Source organism: Alexandromys fortis, unplaced genomic scaffold (assembly GCF_014885135.2).
Source record: "Alexandromys fortis isolate MF-2015 unplaced genomic scaffold, M_Fortis_MF-2015_v1.1 scaffold_131, whole genome shotgun sequence".
NCBI classification, from domain to species: Eukaryota; Metazoa; Chordata; class Mammalia; order Rodentia; family Cricetidae; genus Alexandromys; species Alexandromys fortis.
In genome coordinates this window covers 263,131-285,182 of record NW_026068023.1, presented here as the reverse complement: position 1 = coordinate 285,182, position 22,052 = coordinate 263,131, and the positions used below count along the sequence as shown (strand labels likewise).

General features: G+C 38.3%; 1 protein-coding gene across 1 annotated transcript in view; it reads right to left on the bottom strand.

Moving 5' to 3' along the window:
* The window catches only part of Myh15 (myosin heavy chain 15), a 133,075-nt gene that overhangs the window by 50,334 nt on the left and 60,689 nt on the right, over window positions 1-22,052 (bottom strand). Inside the window, exons 23-30 of the mRNA XM_050163433.1 lie at window positions 20,406-20,648; window positions 19,362-19,538; window positions 18,534-18,679; window positions 16,898-16,988; window positions 14,111-14,500; window positions 7,816-7,942; window positions 3,394-3,512; window positions 915-1,111 (exon numbers count right to left, since the gene is read on the bottom strand). Coding sequence (XP_050019390.1) covers window positions 915-1,111; window positions 3,394-3,512; window positions 7,816-7,942; window positions 14,111-14,500; window positions 16,898-16,988; window positions 18,534-18,679; window positions 19,362-19,538; window positions 20,406-20,648 — 1,490 coding nt within the window. The remainder of the gene's footprint in view (window positions 1-914; window positions 1,112-3,393; window positions 3,513-7,815; window positions 7,943-14,110; window positions 14,501-16,897; window positions 16,989-18,533; window positions 18,680-19,361; window positions 19,539-20,405; window positions 20,649-22,052) is intronic.

The window sequence follows — 22,052 nt, the reverse complement described above, 5'->3', positions numbered from 1 at the left end:
GATACAGATGGATTACTTGGTTCCCTTCTGGGACACAGTATAGCAGATGTTCTGCAAGGGCAGAGCAACCGCACTTACAATTCAGGTGAGGAGCTGAAACAACATTATTTCTGATTGAAGCCAAAAAGAATTGTATTGATCTTTCTTGGATCTATGTCAAGCTATCAAATCATATTCTTTTAGGTGAACCTTTAATGGTTGTAAGCCGGAGAATTAGTTTTATGTTTTCTCTCATAAATGCGCAGCCACTCAATCTGTAAGCAGATAAGCACTTTAGTTCTACTTTTGGTGCTGGATCTTCAAAGAGCTAGTCTCCCAACTCCTAAAATTGCTTTAGAATAGCTTTCAAACTATTGTTTATCATTAGCTGTTGACCTGATAGTCTAACTTTAGGAGTAACCCAAAGATGAGGTCTTTAAAAGAGCTTTTGTCCCATAAGACATGACAATAATAATGTGTTTCTGGCTGTCCCATCTCTATAGTATGCTTGATAGCCTCCAGGTTCTATACTAAACACCCAGTGACTCTAATGATAGACACACATACATATATGAAATCAATTATTTGTTGTACTAAATAAAATGTAGGATTTCAAGAGTCAGTGGCCTAATTCTTAAAGCATAACCCAACACCCTATCTTCCAAAAAGATTTTTATCATGTCTGTAGAACGAGCCTTTTCCACCCTCTTTTAAGACCATCTCATAGTCTCAATCACCTACATTCTAATATTTTAGCCCCTCCAGAGTATGTGCTTCTTGCCAGTAGTAATGGGTTCAGTTTTCATCTTGGGCTTATTTTAAAAAAAAAGCTCAGGAAAGATTTGTTAAGCACACACCACCAGGAGACACTGTCATTACACTCATTCTTCTTCATCGCGCCAACTCCAGGTAGAGAATAGCCTTGATCTACTCACTTGGCTTCCTCCAAGTCTTCAGTTCTCTGGATAGTATCATGCTCATACTTCGTTCTCCACTGCACTGTTTCCTTGTTGCCTTTGGAGAGAACCCGGTGCAGCTCAGTCTTGACCTCTTGTTCTTCCTCATACTGCTCCCTTAGAAGGTCATAGTCATGCTTGGCCGATTGCAATGCATGGGCCAGGGCACTCTGAGACTGTAAAAGACATACTTTTATATATACGTAAAAGAAAAAATAACACATATTTTGCCATGAACAATGAGATTCGTGGAAGTGACATACTTTTCCAGTAAAGCTAACACGACTTATAAAATTCAGGTTGAACTTAAACCCAGTCAGATAATACTAAAGAAAGACTTTGGTAAGTGACAAAAGGGACAGAGTGTCTAAACTGTCATTAAAACAGAAAAGAAGGGTCTGAGAGATGACTCAGGGGTTAAGTGCATTGACTGTTCTTCTAGAGATCTTGAGTTCAATTCCCAGCAACCACATGGTGGCTCACAAGCATCTATAATAAGATCTGGTGCCCTCTTCTGGCCTTCAGGGATACACATAGGCAGATGCTGTATACATAATTAACAAATAAACCTTTAAAAAAATAGAAAAGAAACATATATTTAAAAAATGGCAATCTGCATGAATTTCAATATTATAAAAGCTTGACATATAAAGATAGTGGGAAACATGAAGGTAGCCTTCATTATCAGTTAGGTTCTATGATTTATGTTTAACACTATATCAGCCAGATTTTGTTTGAACAAGAAAGAGGAAGATTTAATCCTTCTATTTCACTTTAAAACAAAACAGCACCATCTCAGGCAGGTACTTGTCTCTGAGCAGATGGCTGAGCTAATAGCATCCTCAGTCACATATTCCCAGATGGCAAGTGAGGAGTAGCGATACCCAGTGGTGTTGAAAGAATAAGGATAGAAGTAGAAAGGAAATGCCTGAGATTTATGAGGTATCACTAAATAAAAATATTCAAGTTTGGAAAATTTTCTAAACACCAGGGGGTGGGGAAATGCAACCAGATTATTTGTGGAATCTCAACAGTCTTAGAAAAGACAATAGGCACCGGGTTCTAAGAGTTCTGAAATGACCCCCAAATAGTTTTGACCAATAGAAGTCCACACCATGATATTATGCACAACTAAGTTAGAAATCCAAGTCAAAGTGAGAATTATAAAACTAGAAAAGCTGTACTAATTCACATGTAAGAGAATTCCAATTAGACTAACAGTAGACTCCCAGAAGAAACTTTACAAGCCAGGAGGAAGTGGAAGGGTATAATAAGATTCTGAGGGGAAGATATCCTTGAACAATGAAAGAGAAATTAAGGCAATCCAGGGTAATGCAAAAGGGAGAGGACTCATCATTGTGAGACTGGTTTCAGAAGAAACACAGAGAACTAAAGGAGAAAAGCAACTCCACACAAAAGAACGGTTAAGTACCATCATAGAAGCACCCACACACTGTTGGACACTGGTCTGGATAAGATGACTCTTGCCTTCTCAGAACAGAGCAGCTAGGGTGTCTTTCAGGAGTTCTCCCAAAGACTTGGACTTTTAACATTGGGTTGTAGAGGGAGGAGAAAGATCCGTGGACTCAAGGTTTAAGAGACTGACAAGGCTCACAAATCTCTCTGTGATAGTCTAACAAGAGCTCTCCCCTCAAGTGTAAAGAAAATGGAAAGTTGGCGAGGGGTGGGGGATTTGGGGAGTATAGCTGCCAGTATGTCAGCCAGCAGGACTTCTCAATGGTGCCCCTTTTGGTGAGTGCTTCATGCCATGGGACTCCTCTGGTGTGGTTGCCCAGGAGTTTCCCAGGGGTCTTCTTGGTGCTATCTTCCACTCACCCCTGTTTCTTTAGGTAACCCTAATAAACTCATTGGTCCACCATACTGGACCTGGAAGAAATTTCGCTTTAATATGCTGATACCTGCTCTATCTGTGGTGAATAGTTGTTTTTTACTTCTCCCCAATGGAAAAAAAAGTGATGTGGCACATGTGTGTATTAAAATTCCATGGTAATGCAAGTATGTAAATAATAAAAAGCATCAAACTTCATCACAATAGAAAACCACAAAAGTCAACCAAAGAAAAAACTGAAAGGAACAAAGAACAAAAAACAATCAGAAAACAACAGGAGTAAATCTTACACATCCGTGCAGTAAAACTTACTGGTAAATATACCACTTCTTGGTGGGTGATTACATGATTGGCTCTGATGACCTTCAGTTCAAGCAAGAAGCATGGCAGAAATATGTTTTGCCCTAAATCTGACTACTGCACATGGAATTTTAATAATAAAATTCCTTAGTTATCAGAGTTCTTTATGGTACAAGCAAGTGACTTCCCCTCTTGAGTGCTTCCTTCTTCTCTTTTTCAGGAGAGGATCCTGATGCTTACCGCCAAGCATTGTGTTTATGCTTTTAAAACATATACCATGTGACTGGTGAGAAATGATTGACACATTACCCTGGTCTCCTCCTCTAGCTGCCCTCTCAGTTCTTCAATTTGCCGAGTAAAGTTGTTCTTTTCCCTGGAAAGTTGACTTATCAGGGTCTCCTTCTCTTCCAGTCTTTTTAAGAACTCACCTGGGAAAAGGTTTCATAAAAATAAATGAATTATGATTCTTCTCAGTGATTGGCATTCCTGCTTATTATCTTTTGGTATCATAACAGGGACTCCTACCCAAATAGTGTTTTATATTTTGAGAAGGCCTGCACAGTCCCATACTGGCGAAACTAGGGCAATGAGCCTTTTCCAGACACAGAAAGGAACCCTAAAAGAACCAATTTTTTTGCAGTGAGTATGAGTTGATAACAGATCATGTCAGTTGCTTTGTTTAGAACCTCCTGTGCTCTAGATACAGATAAACTACTAATATAGATAGAAAAGTAGCTTAACTGTCGTAGTTCAGTACTGGATTCTTATGTCACTCCTTCTGCAAAGGAAAAATCAGATCAATATATCAGGACTTAGCCCCAACTGTCTCCTCTCTAGATGCCAGTCATCTGGAGTCCCATGAACATGTCCATCTTAAACTGTCACATATACATTCTGATCCACCTACTACAAGTCAGACTTCCCACAGCATTGTTCCTTGATGTCACTTAAGTGACACAGTTTATCTATTTACTTCAAAGGACATTATAAAGAACCAGGAACCTCCATTTCTTTAGGAATGAAGTCCTGGATTCTAGTCATTGGCAATAGCTTATTTGATTATGGATTTATGCTATTTTGAGGCTTCTTTATACAGATGTGTCAATTAAAACATTTTTCATTGCTGGTCAATTAAGCCCTTACCCCTTCTCTTCTCCAGAAAAATTAGGGTAGATCTAAAAGTACCCCATTCTGTGAATGTCTTGGTCTTTCTAAAGATCAGACCCTTTCCTGAAGTTGTCTAGAAGACCCTGACATCAACCTCCTCATTAGCATACCAGTCTCCTAATTAGCATATCAGCCATCATTAGCATAAAAACCACTCAGCACACCAGAGATCCTAAGCATATTAAGAGCCATGTACCGAGAAACCCAAGAAGAAGGAATATATCTACATACATACATGTGTAATGAGTCCCAACATCACAAAGCAAAACCCATATTTGCAGAAATATCTCTAACTGAAAGCTTTTAAGGTTGTAATGCCATACACATATTTCCTAAAATTTCTGTTTGACTAGAAGCTTGAAGTGGCAAGTTTACATTGCTAATTTTGGAGAAAATATATGCCAAATATATTGATCTGAATAAGCATAGTTTGATTCTCAATTGTCCTTTCAAGTTAAGATACCATTCCCTTAAAAAGTCACTGGTAATTGGATGGCACACACTGAAATTCCAGGACTCTGGGACCTGAAGTAGAACATTCTCAAATTCAAGGTTAGCCTGGATGCACAGCAAAACCAGGTGTTAAAAAATTTAAGACAGGAGCTCAGGTTGGAACTTGAGACACTCAATCAGTTTCAGCATGAAATAGTTCTTTATATATATTTCTTGTTTTATCACACAAAACATTATAGATGCATACTTAGAGTTGAGATTATGACACAGTTTAATTCTTTTGCTTTATTATGGACATTCCCAAGTGAAACATTTAAACTGTGAGTACATATTAGTGAATGTGACCACTAGTGTATCATAATGCTACTGGCTGGGTTTGGGGTAGGGGGTTCCAGTTCTTTGCATTGTCATTGCTTGTACACTATCAGTGAGAATGGAAACAGAATTCAAAGAGAAAGCAGGTTTTATGTATCCTCATGAGGTTATGTTAATCTTATAGACATCTCCCCAAAGAGTCTTCAGGCTTACTTGGGATCTGTGAGCCAAACCGCAATAACCACCGGATAAACCATTGTTTTCAAAAGATCTTTGAAACTCAAATTAATTAGGGGTGGAGGCTAAGAAATCACTTTCATCACAGAAGCCATGCCCACTGGTGGTAAAGGTGAACGTGTACAGTATGGGTCTTTTCTGAAAGAGGACACGAGATGTTCACAGAAGAGACATGAGGAACTTGGATAGTAGCAGCAGAAAGGAATAAAATAAACAGCAGAGGGTCTGGAGTCTCAGCCCAGAAAGGGTGGGGAGGGAGGGGAGACTGAAGTGAAATGCAGGAGAGAAATGGTAATTCCTAAGAGGAATTATTAAGCAGCAGAATGCATAACAAGGCCCAATGGCATAGGAAAGGGATCCTACTTGGTATCCTTACAAGAATAAAAAATGATTCCCTCTTCTAGATTTTTAGACTTTCCATTTTTCCAACTCATTCCTTTTAGTCATTGATCTTTTTGTTTGTTTGTTTGGTTGGTTAAGTTTGGTTTTTGGTTTTCCTAGACAGGGTTTATCTGTGTAGTTTTGGTACCTATTCTGGAACTAGCTCTGTAGACCAGGCTGGCTTTGAACTCACAGAGATCCACCTGCCTCTGCCTCCCAAGTGCTGGGATTAAAGGCATAAACTACCACCACCAGCCTTTAGCCATTCTTTTTGATAAATAAAAAAAACATTGAAATATTCTAAATTTAAACTCATGTGGGAGAATGAAAGAGAATAAAGGAGAGGTTTAGTTTAGCTGACAACTTCCGTCTAAGCCTGTGTGTGTGTGTGTGTGTGTGTGCGCGCGCGCGTGCGTGTGTGTGTGTATAATAAACACTGTTCTGTATTCTTTTTCTGTATGTGTAGCATTGGTCATGGAGACAGCACCTTGTAGAACTGATCAGGAAGTGCAAGAGGTCACTCTCATGGACTATCCTCGCTGCCCAATACTTTATTTTCTTCTTTGCTGTTAGCCTGCCCCTATTATTCAACCCGGTATAAGCAGTAGTACTTCAGTATAAGCAATCTATGCCATTTTCTCCATGCATTTGCATATCCTGCCTTGAGATCTTGTAGACATTATTTCAAGTATAATCTGGCCATATTGCTGGTAGTGTAAGGATTTTATCTCAGGATCTATGTCCTTTTATTTTTTGGTTAGTATCTGCAACATCTCAGCAAACATCTCTTGACCTGTAAAATTTTAATGCTTTGGATCTGTAATATAAAAAGAAGCATATTTATAGAATAGTCCCATAAAGCCTATGACCTTCAATATTTAAAACTATTCACCTCTGGACATCACAAATACATTGTACATATTGTTGACCTAGGAATTCTACCTCTAGAGACATACTACTAAAAGTAATTAAAATAAAAGACAGATATCTACTCATGTGCTAATTGTAGTAAACAAAAAAAAAAGCTAAGGCTAATTAGACAGCTGTCCATTTCTTTGAAGGCTTATGAACAGGCATTGCAAATGACTGAGTATATGAGACACAAAAAATCTTTATGCTACATTTTTAAAACCCCAAATATATTACTATATAAAAATTTACAAATTTAAATAACCAGTAATGTTTGGTAGTAACAACTATGGGACATTTTTCTACAGTTAATTTTAATCAAATATTTATAGAACACCAACTACCAGATAGTGTTCTAAGTGACCGGCATTATGTCAGTGAACAAAACAGAATCCCTTGCCCTCTTTGAACTCATATTCTGACAAACGAGGACAGTTGCTATGTCAAGTAGAAAGTCTGTGTGAAGGAAAAAGTAGTACAGAAGGACATTGAGGGAGTGGGTTGACAGTGTCCAAACACCATGTTATCTAAGCAGTGTCTTAACTTGTCCACCATAGCCACTTGGTTAACCATCATCTCTGAGCCTCCATGGAATGAATAAATTGTTCCAGGTCAGGGATGTTCCTGGAGTTTATAACTCACCATAGAGGTCTATGCTGCTAAAGCAGACTAGTAGAAGCAACAGGTAGAAGATGCCAGACATGACATAAAAAAAGCATGTTATTGCATCAGGTATGGATTTTGTTGAGTATAAATGTGGCATAGGATCCTTATTAAAAGTGATCCAGGGAGATAGAAGTCACACAAAAAATCATGTCTAATGGGCAGTGTGGACAGTCTGTCCTGCTGTCTTTTGATTGTGATACTTACTCTGACAATTTCACATTGCTTTTCTTCTCAGCAGGACATCCTAAAGCAGCAGAGTGCTGACCTTTTCCAACCAAGAAGCATGCCATTCAGACATGTTCAATCTCCCTCAGGATAGATATAAATATGACTCAACAAAAAACTATAAACTTAAACTGTTGAGTAAGTTTTTTGTGGGATAATATATTTTGTATCTAGACTGTATAGTTCTTGAGCATGACCTTGGAAATGTTACTATTGTGCTATAAAGCCAAGAGATTGGACACATCTGCAAGGTAATCCCCAGGCTTTAACCATCAACCAAGAACCTTTCCGTGCCCACTGGTGTATGGGTACTTACCACCTCCGCTGTACCTCATGAGGCTCTGGGATTACTCACAGGGGAAGCTCATACCTACTCACCACTCTCACCCTGTAGCTTCATCTTCTGTGTTGTCAGGTCATTTGCTAACTGAGTCACCTCATCCAATTTTGTGTTTGCTTCATTCAGGCGCCTTTCGTACCCACTACAGAGTTTCTCAGCATTTGCCTGTGAGTTTCAAAAGAAGATTAGGGTTGTCAGAAAAAGTCCACTTGGGACTACTAACTACTTGGGGGGGTGATGGTTTGCTCTGGGACCTGTATGAGTTCTTCTGCTTCTGGAGTAAAGGCCACGAGCAGCATTAGGTGATGTGGGAGTGATTCCTTTCTAATCTGTTGCTTTCATTGGTTAATTAATAAAGAAACTGCCTAGGCCCATTTGATAGGCCAACCCTTAGGTGGGTGGAGTAAACAGAACAGAATGCTGGGAGAAAGAACCTGAGTCAGGCAGTTGCCATGATTCTCCCATTCCAGACAGACGCAGGTTAAGATCTTCCCTGGTAAGCCACCTCGTGGGCTACACATATTATTAGAAATGGGTTAGATCAATATGTAAGAGCTAGCCAATAAGAGGCTGGAACTAATGGGCCAGGCAGTGTTTAAAGGAATACAGTTTCCATGTAATTATTTCGGGTAAAGCTAGCCGTGTGGGTGGCCAGGTGCCAGGAACATAGCCCGCCACTCCTATTACAACAATTAGGAATATATGTCTTTCTTTCTTTCTTCCTTCCTTTCTTTCTTTTTGTCTCTTTCTTTTATTCTTTCTTTATTTATTGGCTTTTTGAGACTGGGTTTCTATGTAGCTTTAGAGTCTTTCTAGTTCTTGTAGACCAGGCTGGCCTTGAACACGTAGAGTTCCACTTGCCTCTCCCTCCCGAGTTCTGAGATTAAAAGTGTAGGCCACCACATTCCAGCCCCAAAAATATATCTTTTAAATTAAGCAAGCAAATAACAAATTCTAAGGCTAACACCTTGAAAAGAAAAAGTCAAAGCTTTTCAGACTAAAATCCAACTCCCTGGCTCATAGGAACCTCTCTAGAACTCTACAGTCTGCTAGAGAAGAAAGCATGTTAAATACCAATGTAGTGTCAGATATAATAATTTCATAATACTACATTAAATAGTTAGCTTTCCCTTCCATTAAAATGTTTCTTGGGGGTAAATGTTCTCCTTAATATCAGATCCATGGTGCCTAGAATAAAGTTTAAATATATTAAAGAAAGATGGGTAAAGAGGGGAAAGAAATCTACAAGAATGAGCAGGGTTAACAGGAGAAACTACACAGATCTGAACTCCAATAGCTTAGCAAAAAAAAAATCTACCTAAGAAACTGCACCCTCTGGTCAAGAGGGTTGAGGCTCAAAACAATCCTGCTAACACTTTGGTTTCAACCATTAGCTTCTCTGAATCGGCTTTTCATGCTTGCTGACGGGGATATATTAGCCTTCCTACTTCCCCCTGATTTCAGCAGCCAGTCTAATCACTAGATTCTTGATACACTCTGGAAACTCATGTGAGTAATTTGACTCTCAAGGTTCTCAGAGAGGCGGAAATACAAGATACGAGTGGATGGCTACCTAAGAATTTATTGTAGTTTCACTCTCATTATTTATATGAACAGAAATGATAAATTACGGGTGTGCTCTGTGGTTCTATACACTCTAAACTGTGGTCTTTGTGAAAGCCATATATAAACTGTCTTGGGGTGCCTTCTCTCTTCCCTACTAATGACAGTGATTGTAAAAATAACCACAGAAGAAGCTAATGAACCTTTCCTAGGCTCTTTATATTATGCGTTAAATTTCAATTTCTGAAAAAAAAAGCCACATAAATGCATTATCTCTCTAAAGAAAGGACACTGTAGAAATTAAATAAGGAGATGCAAGAGCATACACTCTGGAATTTGAAGAAACACTGAGAGCTGGTGAAAAGGTGAGAGACAGTGGTGAATCTGATAATTACAATGTTAGCTTAATTGTGATAAAACACTAATGGTAGTGGTCAGGCAAATTTAGAGGCATTCCAGGATAAGACCAGTGAGAAGCATCTGAGCCATTTCTGGTTGGAGCATGTGCTGTGTTGGGGATTGTTGTATTGGAGCTCTCTAAGTTATACAAGTGAGTATTCTAAACTTCCCACAACCAATTACTAACTTGCATCCTCTTATATCTCCAAATGAATACCCAGCATGCAATGGGCACTTAATAAACACCTGTAGCATTCAAATTATTGTATAATTTAGTAAAAGGTTGGGTGATGTAGAGACTTCATACTAACATCATACTCAAACTTTCTCCCTAAAATACAACCCAAGTATTTGTCTTATTATTTGGATAGGATATCACTCAAAGATTAGCAAAGAAGGAGAACCAATTCCAGCATATGTCTCTTGGGAGGCTGACAAAAAACACCATGAAGTCCCAGCTTACAGATGCTCTACAGTACACACAGGCTTGTTGGTAGTTGAGAAGCCAAAGCTGGCAGAAAATCAACCACCAGGTTGTCATACAATACCACTATTATAATGGGGGCCATCGTGTTAATGTTAACTGCCAGGTGTGCTTAATTAACAAACATCCTTTACACAATGAAAGATACAACCATGATCCACGTAGGTTACCCACAATTGCAAACCATACTTTGAATGTTGAATATGCTTGGTCACCTATCCAACAACGATTCTGACCATTGCAGGTGGCACATTTGTTTCTTTTCTCACACTAGTCCTCAGAAGTTGAAGGTGGCTTTGTTTTCTAAAAGAAACCAGTATCCAAGAGACTTATTATCCTGACTACATAAGACAGACAGTAAGTGTCAGATAGGAAATTTGAGCTAAAATTGCCTGTGTGGCTGTAATTAGAAAGGAAAAATATGAAAGAAAACATAAAATATTACATCTTAGACATCTATCACATGAAGGAGTGAACACAAAGGAGATGCTAAAGATTACCTGACAGATGCACTGGCTGTCACATACTGTTCAAGTCCTGGGCCACTTAGAAGCCTGGAGAATGTACTACTATATTATATTACTATATAAACTATCATATTTTAAATCTTTGATGAGAAATGGCACTAACCCATGGACTTATTGGATGTCTCTGCTAAAAATGAAGAACCAGGAAAAAGTAGATGCCAGGGATAGGGATGCCAAAGGAAACACCTCTTTCAAGAGGAGGTGATGGGTTTGAATTTATGTGTACTGATTTATAGAAAGTGAGATACTATTGAGCTTGCTTTTAAGAATGCATAGAGGGCTGTTAAGATGCACTTATGTTCATAACTTGGGGTGTACTGTATTACATATTTTTCTGAAAAGAATGAAAAATGATGGTTATCTATAACTCCTCTCACTGGAAAAAAGGGAAAAAATTAGCCACAGAGGGGCAGGATTTTAGGAGTCTTCCATGTGATGACAGCTTGCTGAGCTGCACATACTTGCAAGTTATCAACCTACCTGGGGAGACAGAAAAGTAATGTTTCCTTTAGGCATAGCTTCACAGGGTGTGTGTCTACAAGTGCTAGCAACTGGTAGAGTATTTCTACCAATAAAGTACTTCATAAACAGGTCATATAGATATTTATCTAAAAGTTGCCTATAAAGAAATATAGCTTGCAAAAGAACTGTAACTTCAAAAGAACTTCAATTTAAGCCTAACGATAAATATTCTATTTTGATATGGGAGAAGAGGAAATGAATGAGACACACATTCATCTTAATTCTCTTTCTTAAGATGACTAAATATGACACATTTCAAAAAATGCAAAAGAACAACTGTGAGAATTTCTGTCACTTCTAAATCGCCCTGGGGCTCTCTATCAAAATACTTTTCATTTGAAAATGCCTTAACTTCCATTGAACACTGACATTCTTACCATTATAACTTGCTAAAAGGTAAAATTAACAACCCAAATAAAAGCTCAGTATAATATTTATGCTTTTAAGAATGAGAGCACAATTTAAGTTTTTATTGCATGTGTGTGTGTATGTGTGTGTGTGTGTGTACATACACATGCACACAAGCACGTTAAGCACAACAGGCACAACTACCACAGAGCTTACGTGGAAATCAGAAGACAACTTGAAGTCAGTTCTCTTCTGCCTGTATGTGTCAACTGGCAAAGAGATTGAACTTGGGTCTTCAGGCAGCAAGCATCGTTACCTACTGAGCTATTTTCTCAGTTCACAGAGTCAATTTATATTATTAAAGCTATTGAAAGCAGCAAAACAGGTCATTATTGTGTACACACATACATATGATTAGGAGATGAACCTAGTCTCTGCTGTTTAAATGTGATGTTTTGGGCAAAAGGCATATGCCAGCAACCTTACAGATTGCACAAGGCTCTGCAAATATAAGCAAAATAAGCTTCAGTTTCTGCTTTAGAGACACTTTCCTTCAAGTTAAAAGACTATGAAATGCAAGAATAAATATCTCAAAAGTGCTACAATAATTCTAGAGCAGGTAAAATTTTAATACAGAAAAAAAAAAACAAATATTTCAGAGAAGAGAATTAGCATAGAAAAACCTAATAGATAGCAGGTGTAGTGGCACACACGTTTTTTTTCCCAGTAGTTGGGAGGCCGAGGCAAGTGGATCTGTGAGTTCAAGGCCAACATGGTCTACATGTTGAGTTTCAGGCTAGCCAAAGTTACATGATGAGACCCTGTTTCAAAAAAACTAGCAAGAAATGAACAAACAAATAAAAGAAGGACAGGTGTGTGTGTGTGTGTTTGTGTGTGTATGTGTGTGTGTGTGTGTGTGTGAGTGTGAGAGAGAGAGAGAGAGAGAGAGAGAGAGAGAGAGAGAGAGAACTTATGGAAAAGTAGATATTTGGTGAAAGACATTTTAATTTGAGTGAAAATAACTAAAGGAATGGAATCTAGAACTGGTGGCAACAGAATCTGAACCTGATGATGGGTTATCTTGAAGGCAGACATTTGGAGTTCATAATTCCATAAATTCATACCTTAGAGCAGTATAATATAGGTAGTATAATATAGGGATGTATTGGATTAATGAAAGATTAGAAACAAAAAAAAAGATAATTTAGGAAATCACTTAGCAGTCCAGTTGCTAAGTGATAAGAGACCAATTAGAAAATGGGGAGGAAAATCAGAAAGACAATGAAGAATTGGCCTGCTTCGATAAGGAAATGGAAAACAAAGAACAGGAAAAAAGCAAGTGATGGAGGCTTAGAGCCTGACTGGTTAGAAGAACTGGTGCCAGGGACAGAAGTGCACAAAGGGAATAACGTACTGCAGGTGGCCATGGTGGCTTTGCTTTTATATATGCTACTTGGTGAAAGTGAGGTCATTACTGATTTCTGCAATAATAACTTAAGTGAACACTTTCAGGAAAGTCTGGGGAAGTAAAGACAGGTGGCTGGGATGAAAAGAAAGAGCAAGAGATAAGCTTTATAGAGACCCCCATGGGGGTGAGGGGGAGGGTAGCATAGATGCTTTATTGCAAGGTGAGTTTTCAAAATAGTTAATTTCTCAGCAGCTCCCAAAGACAAACAAAGAAATTTTTTTGTTTACATATTTGCTATTTTCAGTAACCATCTGTATTCATGAATATAAGCATATTTCACTGTTTAACCAACTGGAACAGCTAGTACATGAGCCTCACACTTGATACTCCATCTAGCACAAGGTCAGAATATGAAGGCCTCAAGTGCCAAGAAGTTCAAAGAAGAGGCCTGTGACGTTTGGTGGACTTCAAGACTCACTGTACAAAGATATTCCAAGTGTCTACTGCCTATATGGCAATGCTCGTCTCGCCTGCCGACCCATATGAGGCTCAAACCAACACTTCAACAGGCTCTCTTTGATGACATCCACATGTTATTAACTATGTAGGTCCATAAAGTACAGGAAGTATGAGGATGTAGTTATATCTACCTTAAATGTAGGGTATGTTTTGAAGAGCTTTGAAGTTCAGACTGAACTACAGATGATCTGTCATATTGGCGAATTTCAATTCTCCACTATTTTAATGCACAGGAGTCACCAGGCAGGGCAACCACATGACTTCAAACTTGTTGCATTCTCAAAGCCCTTCTTAGCTAGAGTTTGTTCAGTCCACCCTGGGCAACTTAATGAGACCCTGTCTTGAAATTTAGAAAATGCCAAGATGACTGGAATTATAACTCAGCAGTACAGTACTTGCATCACACGTGAAAGGCAAGGTTCAGTCACTGTAATCTTACACAGGAAACACTTGCCCCTTCCATTAGCAAACATTTCTAGTGATCCTTCTGAATTTTCTGTGCCTTCCCCTCCCCTGACGCTTCCATGTTCAGATATCTATAAGGAAAGTTTGGAAATGTCTACCTTTGTTCTGGCCATCTGCTCAACACGGGTCAGGAGGTCATCCACTTGTAGCTGCAGACCACTCTTTTCTTGCTCTAGCGCCTGCCTCACCTTCTGTAAATGTTCTACCTGGCCTGTAAGCTCAGCAAGGTTCTCTGCATGTCTCTTTTTCAAAGAGGCAGAGGTTGCTTCAAAGTGTCTCGTGGTCTCTTCCATGTCATGGCGAAGCTTCTGAAATCTTGCTTCCTGTTGCTTGGTTATCTCCATCTGAGCCAAACTGGTCCCCCCAGCCTCTTCCAGCCTCTCCTTCAAATCTTCTAAGTCTTGAGTGAGGTCAACTCTCTCTCTTTCTACCTTGGCTCTGGTGGTTCTTTCATTTTCCAGTTCCTCTTTCAAATTTAATATGTGAGCCTGGAGGAATAAATAATTTCAACTTGTAATAATTACTTGTGATATACTTCCATATGCAACAAAGTGATTACATTAATTTTGTCTCAACTTAGAAAGCAAAGATGATATTTTCCATTTCTAGTTTATAACTAAAGGAAATTGAACACCAAGAAATTAATCAATTTTTCTCCAAAGCAGTACCAAGAAACATAAGTGCAATTTTCAATTCTTCCAGATCCCCAGTCCTACATTATAGAGATTATCATTTAATTATACAAAGAGAGAGATTCTTAGTAGAGTTTCCCTCTTTCAAAAAAAAGGACATCTTTCTTATGCTAAGAACAATTTTTATGGGGAGCTTATAGAAATATAACATAGTGACTTAGATATACAATATCTTTCGGATATTTGTTAACTACCTCAACAATTACAGACTCTAAAAAACTGACAATAGAATCAATACCCATTCAAGCAACTTGCACTTAAGAAGTAACATCTATTCGTCCAACAACAGATGGAAACAGAGGCAGAGTACCACACTGGAGCACTGGACTGAGCTTCCAAGGTCCAGTTGAAGAGTGGAAGAAGTGAGAATATGAGCAAGGAGGTCAAGACCATGAGGGGTTCACCCACTGAGACAGTGTGCCTGAGCTAATGGTAGATCACCAACTCCAACTGGACTGTGAGTGAACGAGCATGAAATCAAACTAGTCCCTCTGAATGTGGTTGACAGTTGGGTCAAACTGAGGTGCCACTTACAGTGGCACTGGGATTTGTCTCTACTGCATGTACTGGCTTTTTGGTATCCTATTCTCTTTGGATGTATACCTTGCTCAACCTAGATGTAGTAGACAGGGCCTTGGAATTGCCACAGGTCAAGGTGCCTTGTCCTCTTTTAGGATTGGAAGGGAGGGTTGTAGGGAGTGGGTGGGAGAAGGGAAGGGTGTGGGAATTTGGGTTGGAATTTTTTTAAAGTAATAAAGTAAAAAAGAAAAGAAAAAAAATAAATGACTTCTACTCAACCCTACACACATGGCAAGTAAAGTTGGTCAGCTTGTTTCTTAGTCTTCAGACTCCAAGTAGTAGGTTTGCAGCAGTGAATTAGAATTGGTGGAAGAACGGGAACTACTGAGGTGAATAGTCATCAGGGATACCATTACAGGAAGGGGCTTTAGCAAGGGGAAGTGTTGATGGAACACTTAGAGCTCCAGACACTCCAGTGAAGAGGCAACAAGCCCTGGAAACCTCTAGAGAGTCATTGTATTCAGTGCTGCCAGGCCAGAGATATTCGCTAATCTTGTAAAGAAATAGACACAGGTTAGGAGAGAAGGGAAGGGAAGGAAAGACTGCTTAGAAAATGTTTTCCTTTACATTAAATAAAATGGCTTAGAGAAAGCTATTTCTCTAGGCCATGCCAGCTAAGTAGTCCACCAGTTTTGTTTGCAAGGTATCCCAGGGCAAGTGCTTCTAAAATTTAATTTTTATCCACAAGTAAATGTGGTATCTGACAACTAATTGTTGAATCTGAAATATTTACCATTTCTCAAATAATACTATGCTTGCCTCAAAATCCTCAGAAGCATTTCTTCATAAATAATTCTTAGAGTCATTAAGGCATATTTTTGGGTAAATTGAGAGTTTTATTTTATTTTGGGTAAAGTCAAGTGTCATATGACGATATACCTAGAAAATATAATGTTTGGTGTTCAATGTTGTTTCTGAAAATAAAGCACATTCACAAGAAATGAAACTGCTTTCCTTATTGGGCTTAAAATATCCCAGAAGATAAACACCAAAAGGAGGGATTATTGAGATGTTAGTGTGACATAAAAGACATCTATAAAAACACACCGCATATGTGTTTGCATATGTGTATAGCAATAACTACTTTTAATTGCCTTATAACATGGAGATGTAGTGTAAAATAACCACTTAGTCTGAAACTTTGTAATTGCTGTCCATTATCAAATAATGCTTTGGGTTTATGAATAGCTATAGAATCTGTTGAATTTCAAATTAATTGCTTTTCAACCATAAAAGTTAAACACTAAACTAATGACCCAGCAGGTCATGTACTGTTCTTCCCACATAAACATATCATTGGATTTAATAATTTGAGCTCAAAGCTGTCAAGATTAATGTGTTAAAAATTATGTGCTCAGGATTTAGTAAAAGGCCTAATCCATAGCAAAAGTTCAAAGAACAAGCTACTTGGTATTATTCTCATGGAAAGGAAATTTAAGCTTAAGAGGTAATTATCCCTCCAGGGTCACAAAGTTGTGGGAGGCCATTTACCTTCTTAACTGCTGCTTTTTACTCCCTCTGTCTACAGCTGGCTACGGGTATGGGTTATAGGAAAGCCAACCATTATTCATGGGTCTAATCACTGGTACATAGGGTTATCTAAAAACTGAATACCTGAAGCTCCTTCACCATCTTCTGAAGCTGAGATACCTGATTCTTCTCAGTCTCCACTTTTGAGTTCATCTGACTCATTTCAAATTCTTTTCTGTTTAGGAAAATGAGACAATGATAATGTGTCAGAATAATAACATATATTCAAATACTTTAAAATTGTAGAATAGCATATGAATTCTTACTGTAAAAATATAAACATTACATTTGATCTGATGACTAATACATAATCCCTGACATCTTTCTATAAATCAAAATCACATGTTTGGTATGCATCCTTCTACTTCTAAACTTTTTTCCAAGTATTCACAAATGTCTTGTGTGTGTGAAGGAATATGTAAAATAGTAGGAATAGTTTCATTTTTTTACTGTAGAATCTATCATATTGTAGGAATAGATACGTGTATAGATATATAACATAACTTGTCCCATATAATAATAAAAGGGACATGCTTATACATGGTCCCACATAGATTTTACTTTAGACTCAGCCTGTGACACACACTCAGTATTTTCTAACTTTAGCATACAGCCTGCAAAGGTGTGGAGTATATTCTTCACTTTGACAAACTGACTACAAAGGGAGTCTTGTCAGCAGTTTCTAATATTCGTAAGGTGACCATAGACACATGTGAAGTGTAACAAATTAGGAATAGTAAATTCATCAACCATTGCCAAGAGCATGTTTTAGGCCAACATGCACATGCAAGCAAAGCCAAAAACCCAAAGCTGTTCACTTGACAAACTGGGAACCCAAACTTTGATATGTTCTCAGTTTTGACCTTGTTTTTGGATCTTACTTTTGTTTCACTTATTTTATAGAAGTATTATTTTAAAAAAAACTCTAGAATATAAAGGATGTAAACTGTTAAATTGCATCTCATCAGCAGCAGAATTAGACAGAAAGCCATCTTCCAGTCAGTTCCATAGGGTACAGAGAATTAAGGGAACTGATGGAAATTTTCCATAATTTTTATCATGTAATATATTATGATTTTAAGAATTAATGTTTATACAGTCTGCAAAGATACACAACATAAATACTAATGCACTTGTACCTGACAAAGAAAACATTAAGTGATCAGGTTTCCCAGGCTTCATATCACAGTCGGGTTTTTGCTATGTTCATCTTTCCACTGGTCTTATAACAAGTAAAAGAAGTAGACCACTTTTCATAGACTCAGATTTTCATAATTCACCTCTTCTATGCCTTATTACTTCCAAAATTTTCACCTTCTAGGGAGATGCTTTCTGCTATACCCTCAAGATTGTGTCTTTATTTTTTCAACTGTGTAATAGAGTCCATCAAATTGAAAATATCCCTTTCCCAAGCTTCTAGTCACTGTCTTGCATCTTGAACTATCTAGTGGCCTAGAAATCTCATGCTAAATAAAACAAGAACACTGCTCCTCCCAGTCTTAAAATTTTCTCAGAATCCTCTAGTGCTTGTTCCTCAGACACTTTTCCTTCTGTTGTTGCCTGGTCTGACCTCAAAGTGATGTTTTTTTGTCTTATCTTATTAAACAGAATATTTTGTATAAGAATAAGAATCAATTTTCAATAATAAAATAAAATAAAGTCTTTACTCTAAAAAAAAAAAAAATTTCCCGGAATCCCTTGGCCACTGAAAGGTGCTTACTTCCTCAGCTGTTCTGCCAGCTGCCATCGGCTGCTCTCCAGGTTCTCTGTACGCTCCTGGTTCATCTTTAACTCCCCCTCCAGCTTGAGCTTCTCCCTCTCACACTTCATTCTGGCTTTCCTCTCCCGTTCAAGGGCACCTTCCAACTGGAAAAAAAGAAAAAGAAAGACTGTTTACCCAAAGAAAAGTCAGAGTTTATACCTTATTGAAGGTATCGACATTAAATACTTTCTGGAAAAAGAAAAGTCTGAGAACATTTGGTAAATGGTACATAGAAGCATTTTAGGGCCCACAATAGAACTCAGCAGGCAAAGGTACTTGCCAACAAGTCTGAAGACCTGAGTGGGAGCCCCAGGATCCATGTCCTGGAAGGAAAGAATCAACTCCCATTAAGTTGTAATCTGACTTCTGCATGATTGAAATGTATATCCCCCCACGCACACACTAAACAAATCAAACAGTGAACATCATTTTAAAGTTTAAAGAGTTAAATAAAAAATACGTGCATCAATAGGTTACCAAAAAAAAAATCTAGAAATCAATGATGGGTAAATGTTTTATGGATTATAAATGATAAGATCTGTCTTAAACTGGCAAAGAATAGCGAGTGGCCAGTTGTCCATTTGATCACTTCCTGGGAAAGTTGCTCACCTTACACACATACTGTTGTGGTCTTTATGTATGTTAAGAATAAAACACCTCTACTGGTGCATATTAAAGGGAGTTCACTCTGTTACTGAGCTATCATGGACCTGTTAGGTTAATTAACTAAAAATGAGAGACATGTCTGAAGACAGACGGCCAACTGGTCAGCCCGCTGCTGCTCACCGCATCAACTTGTTGGCCCAACTTCAGGCTCATTTTACTCATGTTGCTGAATTTCTCCTCCTCTATGTGCAGATGATCCTGGGTCTGCTGCTCGGCCTCCTGCGCAGCCCTCACTGCTCTGGTAAGTTTGCTGACTTCCTCATTTAAAGAGTGCACTTCCTCAGTCAGGATCCTGACCTGTGGGAAAATGACTGGAAAGTCATCCCTGGAAAGTTGGCTCTAACACCAAGGACATTTCCCTTTCATAGTCCAAAATATTCATCAGGCATCTAATGTCATCAAGAGCCATTTTCTCTAAATTCAATTTTTCCCACAAAAGGGGATCGTTAATCTACCATAGCCACCAAACCCAATGTGCAAACTATTTTCCAATCTTATTCTGTATAATAACAATATCACTGGGATCTGGGGGAACATGTGTTACCATGATGCCTCAGTGCCCCCACAGAGTAGCAGTTTCAAGACAGGATGCAACAAACAACAATTGTAAAGGTGGAAGCTGCTGTCTGTCCCACTGAAAAGCACCACAAAACCCATTGCTGAATCATCTGTTAAGTACAGTTTCGTCCTGGAAATTAAGGCTTGTCAAAGGTTTCACTCCAACTCCTCACTAGTCAACCCACATATAGAAGCACAAATTAAAGACCACCGCTAAAGGTAAAAGTCAACGTCTTTAACTGGAATTAAGGAGATAACTTCAAGTTCAGACTCATAATCATTGCTAAATCTGGGGATGTAGGCATATCCCAAACTATCTTTTAGCAAAGGTCATCATGTTCATTCTCATTTCAAAAGGGATGCTTAAAGGCCCAATGAAACCATTTTGCTCTATTAGATTTTAGGAGCAATAATAGTTTATTTGGTACATTAAAAGGGTCCTATAAATTCAAACTAGAAATCTAAGGAGTAAAAATACAGTTCATCAGACCCTTAGATTTTTGCTGATTCTAGCATTCATCACTGAATTTGCAGGCCACTGTGTTAATTAACAGAGCACTTCTGGTACCCAAGAGTCAAGTTTTCCTAACACCACAGGAAAAGGACCTTGTGCTCTGCTGCACACTTTTCCTTCTCTGACTTCGCCAAGATTGTTTCCAGGTCATAGATTTCCTTCTTCATCTCAGAACATTCATCTTCCAGTTTCTGCCCCTTGGCAGTCAGCTCAGAATTTATCTCTTCTTCTTCTTCCACCCTCCCAGAGAGCTCCTTGACTCTGTCCTCCAGCTGCATCTTGGATTTAATCAGCGACTCACACTGCTCCTCAGCCTTTGCTAGGGTCTCTTGTTCCTGCCATAAGAAGAAGGTGAATATTATTGCCAACAACTGGAAGTAATTTATCAGCTGGGTGATGAACCTGTTTAACACATAATAAAGAGATAATTACCTGCCCTCTGCCCAAGACTTTTGTCTACCTTTCATAGGCAGCTGAAATAGCATTTCCAGGTTCCTAACCCTGTTATTGGGAAGTAAAGATGTTGCTTGTGTTTGGAAAAGCCTTCTATATTTCAAGCCCATTTAGTATATTAAGTGACCTCATCTAATAGGGCACTTAATAGAAGCCCAGGGGCCTAAGAGAATTAGCATGCTTCCAAAAGCAACAAAGTGCACCATATATAAATCAAAGCACCTAGAAGAACTGATATGGACATATAAGCTGACAACTGCTTAGAATATTATTTAATAAAGTTCTTTTGTACAACATAATATTTATAACATTGCTATAAATGTCCTGATGTATTTTGTTAAGTATATATTTCTATAATCTGAGCTGAGCAGTACATTTTATTCACAGGCTGATTTTAGAACTCACAAATTTATGAATCATTAACTTTCACTATTAATTCCAATTTTTGCTTCAATGATTCTGCCAGCAGCAAACTACGCAAGTTATGCATATAAAGCATAAGCCCTGGTTATATTTACTCTCTCAAATGTACTGTCTCCAGATATCACTGTTCCCGTTGTTCTCATGTTGTAGATCAAGTGAAATGTAGATGAAGAAATGCTAGAACTTTCTATGGATGCTACTAGGTGGAGAACTCATCAACAGTCTTGTCCAGCTGTAACCAATAAAAGCTACAATAATGACTGGTCTGGAGAACTACGTCCAAATGGTACAATAGTGGCATAAATGTTATGGGAATAACCAACCTCTAAAACTGTGACCTAAAAGAAACCTTTCCTTTCATTAGTTAATTCTCTTGGGTATTTCTTTATGGTGAAAGTAAACCCACTGTGACTATCCTCATCTTTCATCTTCAGACCTCACTATCATCCTAACTAAAATGACAGTTTGGGAAATTTATTAACTAACCTTTTATAATATGTAAGTTGTGTCAGTAAAGAAAATACAGAGTAGCATAAAGGTAAAAGTCTAGGATCATGGATTCTGTATAACTCCTATTTAAAGAACAACTAAACAAACAGGGCTCAAAAGGTCAACATGAAGAAATGATAAAACAGTAAATCTGAAACTTTGCTGAAGAATAAAAATATGAGGTCAATTTAGGAAAAAAAAATGAAAAGTCAAAGCAAATGAAGGAAATGGTCAATACTGAGGAAACCCGGGGAACATCTGGTCTTATCACCACAGGCTGACATGAAGAACAGCTGTTTTCTGCAGCCCTCTCTGCGTGTGAACAGGACCTATACCTGTCACCCAGTACGGAAGAAGGAGGTCAACTGTCCACT